The sequence below is a fragment of the Anthonomus grandis genome, chromosome 3 (genome assembly GCF_022605725.1).
Source record: "Anthonomus grandis grandis chromosome 3, icAntGran1.3, whole genome shotgun sequence".
Taxonomy (NCBI): domain Eukaryota; kingdom Metazoa; phylum Arthropoda; class Insecta; order Coleoptera; family Curculionidae; genus Anthonomus; species Anthonomus grandis.
The window spans coordinates 16,788,068-16,800,831 of NC_065548.1; the positions used below are offsets into that span (position 1 = coordinate 16,788,068).

General features: G+C 32.0%; 1 protein-coding gene across 3 annotated transcripts in view; it reads right to left on the minus strand.

Moving 5' to 3' along the window:
• LOC126734519 (peripheral plasma membrane protein CASK) overlaps nucleotides 1–12,764 on the minus strand; it is a 681,912-nt gene that overhangs the window by 537,499 nt on the left and 131,649 nt on the right. For all 3 annotated transcript variants that reach the window (XM_050438187.1, XM_050438189.1, XM_050438188.1), the window contains 2 exons: nucleotides 5,590–5,708; nucleotides 5,277–5,450 (listed from right to left, as the gene is read on the minus strand). In XM_050438187.1, the coding sequence (XP_050294144.1) occupies nucleotides 5,277–5,450; nucleotides 5,590–5,708 (293 nt within the window). The remainder of the gene's footprint in view (nucleotides 1–5,276; nucleotides 5,451–5,589; nucleotides 5,709–12,764) is intronic.

The following is a 12,764-nucleotide window of genomic DNA, read 5'->3' on the forward strand; positions in this document are numbered from 1 at the left end:
ATCCGCACCTGAAAAACCGACAAATAGTGGAGACATGTCGAGACAAGGCCGAGACGAGACGAGCGCACATACTACACTCTCGCTCAGGCTTGGTCTCGCAGACACTCGCCGAGAGTGTGGAGGTAGCATAAGATCTATATAGCGCGAGTTCTGTACCAATGCTCCTATGGGGATCCCATAGGAGTAGCAAAACCATCTAACATCCAACTAGATATAGATATACTAGTTGCAATGTTTAAACGTATCTTGATGTGGAGTTCGACCTGTCTAGAAAAGATGATAGAGAAATAAAGAAAAGAATAACACAAGCCCGAAGAATTATAGGATGTTTTTATGGTGTACTCTGAAATAACGAAATTGGACAAAAACGTAAATACTACATATATCATCATTAAAATCAGTTTTAATTAAAAATCAGAGACATGAAGAATAATGGAACAAAATCGAAAAAAACTTCTAGCCACTGAAATTAATGTTTTTAGATCACTGGGTATATCAAGAAGAGATAGAGTGAATCGAAATGAAGACGTACGACAACGAATGGAAATAAATGGTTCAAAAATGACAGAAGTAGAGCGTAAAAAACTAATATGGTTCGGACTTGTCCAAAGGATGGAAGAAACAAGACTGCGAAAAATTGTACAACTTGGACAGAAGGCATAAAAAAAGTTATGAGTACTAGAAACCTAACAGAGGAATAGTGGAACAACAGAAGGGAGTGAGAAAGTTAGGCATTGGACAATGACGAAAGACTGTTTGAAACCCATTGTGAATATTCGCTCTCTTAAGGAACTAAAAATGACGAAGCCATTTTTTTTTGCAGTAGTGACCCTTCTACGACTAGATCTTCTAAATAAAGTGTCCACTTTGTAAATACCTATTTGAAGTATAAATTAAAGACTGAACGGAAAGCCCGTAAATTCCCAGAGCACGACCAATATAACAGTTACTACGGCCTTTCACTAATAAAGTAGTTTAGTAAGCAATGATCCAATATTTGCTAGAGTAAACACCATACGAGAACGCGGAATTTATAATATCGCAACTGTCTAATATTTGGTTATAATGATCGCAATCGCATTATTTGAGCATATGTATATGAATATATTCGCTATTTCAATTTCTTTTAGGTTTGAGTAAACCCATTTTATTGAAGGAGAGAGGAGATTATAAATAATAGGTTCTTTGAGGCATTTGATAGAGTTGATTAAATCATTTATTATCGAAAATACAAGAAAAATGCTTTTTTTTTTCAAATGAAAAGATTATATATCGTAAAACGTTTTCAGAAGTATTAAAAACTTTCAACAATTTTAAATAAATAAATTGTATTCTTGGTGCTAATTAAATGATTTCTCACTAAATGTCAATAAACACAAGGATATAAATATAATTTTGCAAAGAAAAATCTGTGTTTATTTAAATATTAAATGAATAATAGATAGCTAATCAAAGTGTGTTTTTAAACTTTAAATTATATTTTCAGTAACATTTAGAAAAATTATTCAAAATAAAAATATAAATATTTCGTAAACATTTTAAAAAGTGTGGAATTCTTTGAGTGCATGTAAATAGTAAAGTTCCATATTATATGATGTCCCAAAAAATTAGTATACTAAGACTTAATTTGTTATTTCAATAAGATTTTCACTAAGAAATTTTGATCAATGGTTTCTAAATTTTATAGACACCTAAAACGTACATTGATTTCAGCCCGAAGTTTTTTCTAAAGTTTCACTGTAATACCATAAATCTTGCTGGATTGATTTTAATGCAATATCCTATATAATAAATTATACCATATTATTTAAATTAATTGTGACTGCAAATGGGTATTACCTAATTAAGCGACAAGTATTAATTTAGTAGTGTACTTGCCACCTACCGACAGAATACATGATTTATTTACGGTATATTATGATTAGTTTACATAAATCTATTATGATCTCTAAAGAAATTTCCAATTTCGAAACTCCCTGTTTTATTAAAACTTTTTTATTTAATTAAAAATAATAGGATTTAGGAGAGAAAAAAACTTTCATAGTTTCTTAGATTTTAGACCAGGAGTTTTTAAGATAGAGAGTTACGTCCTGTTTATTCATATTACATTTCAAAAAATAAAATTGAGGGTTTCTTAATGTATGAAACATTTTTATATGCATTTTTCCTTTACATATATTTTGTTTAACAATATAAATTTTCCGTCATATTAAAAACCATAAGTTAGTTCTGTAGCGTTTCTTTTGCTCAGCAATTCTGTGCCACCTATCTATCCTTGTCTAGAGAAATAACCAAATAATATAAGTATCAGATTTTCCCATGCAATAGGGCGAACCAAAGATATGAGAATCCCTATAAAAAACCTGCATTAACATGTTTAATATGTTTTATCGTACCTAGCGGCTAATTCAATAGCAACCAAATTAATTTTGTTTTTAAATCGATAAGAAATACTAACCACTCCTACTCCTTCTCTGTTAACTAGAGATTGACTCAAAAAAAACACCGTGTATCAAGAGAATTTTCTCGCTAGATTTTCCCACTTAGCGGCCAGCATAGATGGAAAATGGAGTTATAGGTAAATCATGTCATACTCTCTTTAACTTTTCCTGCTGCATATAATGTATGAGTATTTCTGCACTGAAGAAAGAAATTGGCCACTTGTACGTAATCCTATAAGAGTATATAATATCTTTACCTGACATTTGCCAATAATTTATTAAAAGCCTATTAAATCCAACGTTCTTAGTTTCGTTATCATTAGTAGACCGGCCCTTATTTTCATGTTTCCTTTTGTGTGGAATTTCGCTCTTGATAAAATTGAGAAAGAGCTATAAAATCTTTTTGCTCTTGCGGTAGAACAACCGATTAGCAGTAACGAAAAAACGGTATATCTTCATATAGATTAAACAATAAAAGTTATTAGATAAAGTTATTTAGATAAAGAGGTTTAAGTACAGCAAGAATAATCGAGTACCTGATGCCCTAGACAAGAGGGCCGGAGCCTTTCATCGATCTAACTATGGAGAAGATCAAAGAGCTAATTAAAACATACTCTTATCCTCCACGCATCATTCAGTTTTTAAAAAGCGTTGAGATGATAACCATGGCTACCATATATCTAAGAAGCTTTTTACTCGTTCGGATAAAATCGGAGGTAATTCGCTAACTATCTTTGACTAAAAGAAAACTACGCCTGTTATGTCAACTAGTCACTATCAGTTAAATGACAATTTCTTCAAATTGACAATAAGCACACGGAGTGTGTGTGAGTTGTTACTCTACTATAGTTCTGCTCTCAGATTCTCTCCCGCTTAAGTTAACAGCAGAGTAGATCCCATCTATCCCTTGAAGAAATCATGACATCTCGGCAAAATTAGTTTCTTTTAAACTAGCTGTTTTTATTTGTTGGCCTGGATAATGATTTGAGGCTCGCGACTCTCCTATTTCAATAGAAGCGAATAACGTGCCTACTGAGACCTAAATGCAATAGTGTTCACAACACACTCTGCACGTTACAGATATAAAAACAGATCATTTTGCTGAAATGTCATTACTCAAATTAGGATGTATATCTCAAGAGAACTGCGTTTCGAGTATTAGAAATCTATGTTTGTCAAACACCTAGTTTAAGGCCTATGAATTATTCTTTAGTTCTAGGATTTTTTTTTAATTGAGTCTTGGCGATCTCTAAAGATAGTGATGTCTCTTTTAAAGTAGCTTCTTGTCTGGTTTTCCAGCAGACACATCCTTAAAATATGAAATTCTGCTCTTTGGAGTATCATTGGGAATAGGATGACTTCCTTGAGATATATGTCCAGGGGCGTCAAACATAGCATCACTGCCAAGGCCTTCTAACTGTAGCGTTGGTCAAGCTGTTGTCAATTTGGAAGATACCCTTATCGTTTGTTGCCGAATATGTTATTATTGGTACAGATTTTAATGTAGATTTATTCGATGAAAAGAATATATTATAAATAAATAAGAGATATATTTAGTATCTTGCTTTACATTATCTTCATAAATATGGACTCTTTCAGGTCCCACCAGACTGGAAAATCAATCTAATACCTTTTTTAGGTCTTCTTGTAGGTAACGATGCTTTACTTCTTTTCCCTGCTACTATTTTAGATGTGAACGAGATATCGGACCACATGTGGGTATGACTTTAGATAAAACCTACTAAAACTAAACCTGAATCTATTTTTTAAAGCTAATATAATTTTAAGAACTTTAACTATAAGTATTTTATGCATAATCCAAGCGTTGTTAATTGGGAACAGATATATTCTTTTGATAATATGGTTGCGTTATTTAATTCTGAGTATTACGCCCAAGTGCATTACGCCCAAAACGTGCGACACTATTTGAGTGAAGTTTTTCTAAACCGCTGGATAGGAAAAAGAGGTACCATTGAATGGGCGCCAAGATCGCCGCACCTTAATCCTCTGGATTATTTCTTTTAGGGACACCTAAAAACGAAAGTTTAAGTAACAAGACCAGAGAATTTAGATGAACTTACGCAACAGCTTACATACGAAATTTACCAAATAACTCCAGATATAATTCGTAATGTCAAGACTGAATTCTATTTTAAATTAGGGTTTTGCCAAGAAAAAAATGTGCAACATTTCCAACAATACTTACAATAAAATAACTTTGTCGAAAAATTCGATTTTTATTTCTTTCTAGCTTCCTAGCTTTTTAAAATGTGAAAGTAAACAGTGAGTCTATATTCCTTTTTTTATTCCTTTTCCAATGAGCTATCACAAAACATACCTTCACATTTGAAAAAAAAGTTGAGGTGGTTTCTACCCTCAAAAGAGGATAAATTTTATAAAAAGACCAAAAAAATGTTCCAAACTGAAAATAAAAGGACCCGCCGTGTTCCTTTATTTTTTCAATACATAAATAGGCTTCCTAATACTGAATTTATTCCAGTTGATAATTCCACCCTGTGTATTAAATTTAACCCTATATTAAAAGGTTTAAAATTTCATTTCATGTCGATTTAAAAGGGCATAAGAAGTGGCCAACATGCCACATAATTAAGGTGTTTTCAAGTGTCCTATCACGTATCTTTAAGATCTATAAGAAACCATATCTTAATTATGTAAAGAAATATGGCTTGGTAAAATTATATAATATTTAATCAGTTAATAAATTCGAGCATTCCATAACTAAAAAACATCAAAACAACTTAAAAACTAACCAATATTTCTGCTGCCATCTCTCGGCTATAAAAGAAAACATATTTTGTCTAATCGCGGACTTACCTTAAAATGTATTCGGGTAAGTAGATCTCTCAGCTCGTGAACGTCGCGTCGATCGATGTCCCTTCGATGGTCCAGATCCCGTAAAACCTCCAAAACATAAAGGCAGCATTGTACGGCGTCGGTAGATGGCGCCTTAATAGGCGTTGGCAGACGAGTTACGACTAAATCGAAAATCTGTAAGACAGATGTATAGATTATATCGTGAGCCATCTGGCGGGTAAGTTAAACGTCTTTAATGGATAAATCAATTTCTAAGCAAATGTTTAATCAGGTAATTAAGGTGTAAATATTAGAGGCAAATAATGACACTTACGTCAAGTATCGAGTGTAGCTTGTTATCTTCTAATAAGGCTAATAAATGAGGTCGTTCTTGTGGTTGTGATTCTTGTAGACAATACACGTCATCTAAAGTATCTGCTATAGTAGACACAGCTGAAATAAATAATTATTTTAATTGAAAGAAATTTAGAAAATTAAGTTTTTAAATATTTCAGGAAATAATTACAAAGGGTAATTTTTTATATATTTCTTATGTTTCGAAAAACTTTATGGGGTAATTCATTAAGTCAATCCTTATATCCCAGTAGAAAGATGGTCGATACATATCTTTTTTTACCTTAAAAATCAAAAGCGATAAGAATAATGAAAATGTAACTACTATCAAAACGATTTTACTTCTTTTAGAATAAGTAAAAAGTATTGAAAGTAACTACCTATATCCGCCTTTTCAACTAAACTTAGAGCAAAAAGTTACTCAGTGACTAAAGCGGGGTTTCCACATGGAAACTGGCACCAGTATTTACCAGTTTACTGGCGCCACAATTAACTGGCACCATTGAGCGTTTCCACAGATTTGTTTAAAATTCTAAACTGGCATGTCATTTATGTCATCAAAATGGCGACAGCAGCAATTCTTCGTGCTAGTATCAATGTTGTGTTGCAAATTTTGTGTTCAGAAATGCGGAAGCAATTGAAAGGAAAGAAAAAACGTAAACATAGGTATTGGATTTCACGGAGAAGTACGCTAGGAGCATCGCATAGGTTAATCCGTGAATAAGCAGATCAAGACCAAGAATCATATGGTAATCACCTAAGAATAACAGAAGAACAGTTTAACTTTTTGTTGAATCTCATAGCTAACAAAATACAAAAATCAAACACTCATATGAGAGACGCTATTCCAGCTCGTCTCAAATTACAAGTAACACTACGATTCCTGGCTACGGGAGATTCTTTTGCCTCTCTACAATATTTGTACAGGTTACCAAAATGCACAATATCAAAATTTATATGTGATGTTCTGGATGCTATTTACACTGTTCTAAAGAAATACATCAAGGTAAGACATTATTTATTTCTAATTTTCTAACTAGGTACGTGCTACTAACATAAGAATCAAACAGTAATAACAAAAATGTATTTAGGCATTGTTCCAAGCTTGGCTTAATAAATCAGCGGTTTCATGTTCAGTGGTGAAATTTTTCATTTGTGATCTCAATATAGTACTAGTTTGGATATGTGTTTGTTCCTGAAAGTTAACACTTGCTGAATCCGAACTGGAACCTGTTGGTGAAGGGTATGGTGGTATTACGGGTGATTGATTCTGCTGATACGTAAACGTGTTTGTGGAAAAAGAAGCATACCGTCCTAACCTTTTTTGTACCATATATTTCATTATATCTTCTTGACTTTGTAAGGCATCATATAGTGAAAGACGTCTCAAATGTGCAGCAACAGTTTTTCCAAATGCTTCAAACTCATCGGCATTTTCATGTTAATGTTTAGCTTTGTATGCAATGTCTTGGAGAGTAGTAACCGCCGCTGTGATAGAATCGCTTTTTGCTTTTTTTGAAGGTAGCGAAGGTGCAGATTTGTTCCTCGCTTTTGCTATCTTTGCAAAAGACGCTGAAGGTACCTGAAATGAGCTTTCAGTTGTTTCTTTCACAATTTCGATGTGGTCCAAATCAGCAGTATCATCACCATCTATTTTCTCATCTTGGGTGTTCTGTGATTCTTGGGATTCCTGGAATAAAGAAAACATATGTTTGCTATAATTTTTTATACCTTAATGGTTTCTTTCTTCACAGTAATAACATAAATATTTACTTTTACTTAGTGACTATGAACATCTAAAAACTTTCGAATTAAAATATGTTTTCCAAGAAAAATTAACCATATCATATTCGTCACATCATCACTTTTATATTATATTTTTCCAGACACCTGCTACACAACTGGAGTGGAAAAAAATAGAACATAGTTTTGCAACTCGATGGCATTTTCCTGGATGTGTGGGAGCCATAGACGGCAAGCATGTAAATATAAAATGTGCAAGCAACAGTGCCTCAGCTTTTTATAATTATAAAGGCTATTTTAGTACGATAATGTTAGCATTAGTAGACAGCAATTACTGTTTTATATATTTAGAAGTGAGCGCAGCAGGAAGAGAATCAGATGGAGGGATATTTTCATGAACTGCTTTGAAAAGGGAAATTGAAGGCAAAACTCTCAATATGCCATCGAATTGTGTCATAGTGGCAGATGATGCGTTCCCTTTAAAGACTTATCTTTTGAAGCCATACTCATGAGCTACTCAACTTTGTTATGAAAAAAAAAATTAATTACCGTCTTAGTAGAGCAAGACGTATAATAGAGAATGCTTGCGGAATATTAGTTTCCAAATTTAGAGTCTTTGAGAAACCCATTTCACGATCTCCTGAAAAGGTGGACAAATTGGTTCTGTCATGTTGTGCACTACACAACTGGTTACGCAAGACTTCTTCTTATTATTTAACTACAAGACTAACAGATTCGGAAAATTTAGAGACAGGGGAAATGGTATCAGGTACATATACAAGGAAAGCTGAGGCAGTAAGAAATAAATATGCTCAATACTTCGTAGGACCAGGAAAAGTGGCATGGCAACAAAAGGATCTAATATTTTACACGTTCCGTATTATTTTTAAATATGCTTAATAAATGTTTTACTTACCAAAGTGTTTTTTGTCTCCCTTGATTCAACAATAGCACTTAAAAAAACGATCAGCAACTGATATACCATTCTAAAGTTGGGGTATATAAATAATTTGTAGATGATCCAGTTTTATGAGATTTTAACACCTTGTTATGCTCTAGGATGTAAGCGTTCCTAATACTGCGAATTTTTGCCTTTGCCGAATTCACATCAATCCCGCTAAGATAATCAGACATGATATCAACAATTCTTCTTAAGGCTGCATCCCTTTTATTTCGGTCCTTATAGTCACCATATTATTTCATAAGCAAGGTTGTTGTTTGTAGGCTTCTAAGAACTTTACTATTAACTCAGTAGACCATTTTTTTGAAAACGAAAAATACTCCAGCTTATGTTTACACAAATACTGGCGCCAAAAAGTACACGAGCGTTGAACTTTACTGGCGCATAGTTTAGTGGTGCCACTAAACTTGCGCCAGTCCATATTACAGGTTTCCACATGCAATAAAACGCCAGTCGAATGGCGCCAGTAATCCCTGCATGTGGAAACCCCGCTTTAGGAAAAAATCCCTTTTTTAAATCTGGATATCCTGGTTTAGTTGAAAGCTAGTACCAGTATTTTTTTTGCTAAAATTAATAGTAAATCATGATGTATCAAGACACGAAGAAATTTATTTAAAAAAAAATTAAATGGCTACTGTCAAATTGAATTTTATTTTTTACTAATTTTCTTGGATATTCTAAATATCAAAATAATGTATAAAAAGTATAAATGAAACAGTTGAATGAATTATTTATACATTATCGCTGAAATAAGTCTAAATGTCCGACGTCCTACTCAGAAACGACTTCAAATATTAAAAATGCCCGCCTTGCAATATATATAATACTCTAACTATATTCAGTCCCTAATACCGTATAATATTAAAGGATTATTTCTTATAATATCTTTAATATTATTTTAGCTTATATTATTTCTCAGTCTTCGGTATCCTGTAATATGGTAGTATAAATTAATTTCTTCAATCTAGTGATTCTGGCAGAAAAAGTTGAGGACCGTATCTTGCTATTTGACTTGCTTTTTATTGGTTTTCATTAATTTTAGATATTTAAGCTAAAATATGCCGAAAATTCGTCGTTCAGGCATGTACCGTTTAATTTGTAAGGATAAAACTACGATATCTTGAAAAGAAATTGAGAACTTAAGAAAATACAATTATTTCACTGGTTAATATTAAAAATAGATTATGTAGCGTAATTAAATACTCGCCAATATTTCAAAATATGATATATCTCTCAAATACATGATCCAAACGTCGAAGAGAGTATATCGGGAAACTGATATTGAAATCTACGATATACTGAAATTATTAAATATAGATCATCTGCAGCCCATTTATGCTTCTTATGAACAAAAGAATAATCCCTTATTAATTCAGTGAAATCGTTCTGAAAAAAATATTTTCATCCGTAATATCTTTTTAAGAGAGTTTGACCCCTTTGTATAGGGTGTACTGTTGCTAGTTGCTCTATTAACAGTGATGATGCAAGTATTTGATTTCTGTATAATTTGTCTGTTACTTATCTCAGGTGGAAGAATATTTTTAGGAAAGCAAAATTTGGTAAATATACAGTTAAGAAGAAAATAAAAAAAAATCAATGGGTGGTAAGCCGGGTGATTTCGCGGGCCATTAGAAAGTCCCTTCTTATGGGATATGTTTTCTTCATAAACTACTGTAGCATGGTCGAATTGTGCGTGTCACTGAAAATAATAGCTGTTATCCTAACTTTTAAATCTTTGCTTTTAAGACGAATATTCATTTTTTGTTAATGGTACTAACTATTGTTACTGGTCTGATACGAATCCAAGAACTTAGAATCAAGTGTATAGAGACCATCTTCAGAAATTAAATATTTATTTTTGGTGATCACACAATTTGACTATTCTTCTTGCTAAGGGTATGAAGTTACAGTGAACGAATTTATGCAGAAATATGTATCTTTGAAAACAAACCATCCGCAAATTTTGCTACATTATTTTCAATATGCCATCCTTTATAATAATTCCCGTTATAATGGTGATTTGTTTTAATATTTGTTTAATGAAGAGCTAGTAAAAAAACTTGTATAGTCGTTACTGGATAGTTCTAAAAAGGTGGCTGATAACTGTATCAATGTCTATATTGGAAATTATGGACTTTCCTTTAAAAATTCATCGAAAATACATCTTTAAGTGCTATTTCCTTTGAAAAGGTTGGTTTTTATCATAGTTATTCTCACTTCTGATGCAGCAGCTCAAAACGAATAAACGGAACTAATTTTTTATTTTTTCCTATACCGTGGCCCAGTTATTGCAGTTTCCTTTTTTAAATTGTCTTCAATATTTCCTTTCCCTTTTTCATTTCATTTCAATTTTCTCAGATATTAGCCTACCCTAGTAATAATAAAGATGGTACCTTCATTTTAATTCCGGCTTTTTTTCGTGACTGCAGATCAGATTGTTGTCAAGAATTGCAATCAAAGCATCAGAATTTTGTGTGCTAAATAAAAGAACTGATTTTCCTAAAATTGTTTACAAGCTATGACAGTCATGAAAACAAATACTGTTACTACGTTTTCATCTAGTAGCTTCTACAGTTGATATTACTAACCTAGTTCAAGGTCTTTGCTTACTCTATCAAGTCTTACAATAAAAATTCTTTTATTTAGACTATTTTTAGACTCTAGGACTTAATCCAAGTTTGGACTTAAAAACAATGAAAACAACAAGCACAGTTTCAAGTATTGACTTACATAAGTTGTATCCATGTATTGGTGATAACTGACGTGGAATTTTTCTATTTAACCACCATGTGTTGTGGAAAACATTACGAGGAGCTTCCTGGCTAATTAATTATGTTAAGTTTATTATGAAGTTCCGTCAAAAAGCTTTATCAAAAAATAAAAAATGAAAAACAGAATTACTTTAAAGGAATATCGAGATTGAGGAAATTTAGTTACCATAATGGTAAGATCGAAGAAAAAATCACATCTTTAGCATAAATTTGTATTTATGAGGTTTGGATTCATGAGTTTTTGGCACGAAGTACTCTAAAGAAATTAAATATTAATAGTAAACAAAAAAAAAACAATTAAAAAAAAACGAAATGATGAACTTTGCAATATTTAAAATGAATTTTTATTGAAAGTATTGTAAATATCACAGATTCTTCTAATGACTTTATTAATACTAAATATGCCAATAATAAATATCTAAATGTCCCCAATTTGTTTAGTTTTACTTGTAAGGATTACATTAAGAAAGTCGTTTCTAAAATAAAGATGTGTCAAGCTGGTAGTGATGCTATTGACTCTAAAATCTTATCTCTTATCACTCCATATTTAACTCTTTACATAGCACTAATTGTTAATACATCTCTAAAATCTTGCAAATTCCCTTACCCTTGGAAATTGGCTGACATTTCATATACATATACGTACAGTTAACAATCCAACTGACTTTTGAGATTACCAACAAGTTAGTATTCTTCGATCCTTATTGGAAGAATTTTATCTAATAAAATAAAATCGCATATTGAGCAAACTGGTACGCAGTCAGGTTTCTGAACTGGCCATAGCACCCACCACTACTTTGTTGCATATATATATGATGACATTCTTGGAGCTGTTAAAATTACAGAATATTGATATTATTACAAATTTGGGAGGAGCCAAAGAGTTTGTATTGGATTAACAGTTTCTAATTATTTGCATGTCCAGAAAGGTGCTTCCCAGGGGTCAATCTTGAAACCACTTTTACTTTAGACCAGGTGTAACAGAATAAGATCCTAATCCTGAAAGGTGTTAATCCTTAGGTGATTTTAAGAAAAAATTTTTAAATAAAGCTATGTCCTAAACTCCTTAACTTTTGAGCTACAGACTGTTCAAAAAAAAAAGTATTCAAGTGTTATGATGGTTACTTTCAATAACTAGTCTAAACTTCATTATATACATACATTTATTAAATAAATAAAGTTAATTTTTTTACTAATAAATTGATCATGCATAAAGATGTTTTTATTTTTTTTCTGCGGTAATCGCAGTTCGGACAAAAAAAGTCAAAAAACCAAATTTGCTCTAAAATGAATAGGGATTATAAAAAAAAAAGTATTTATTTTACGAAAAAGCAGTGGGGTGCAAAATATTTTTCGAAAATATTTGTCTAAGTCAAAATATTCTGTTTTTTTTTCCACGTAGTTGGAGGTATTTATTATTTCTTTATGGGTATTTCAGACTGTTTATAATTTCCCAGGCCATTTTAAATTATTTACAATTTTTGCCAGGCATTTGAAGCTCTGAAGTATTTCTTCCATGTATATTTGATCATCTTACATTCATTCCAGGATTTGGGGTCATATTTAAAATGTCCTTAGCATTTAAGGTTACTTATTTATTTCCAGGTATTATTGAACCGTATTTGATCTTCAGAGGCTTTTAGAGGCATTCTACATCCCTGTCAAGGCAGCTTAAGCTTT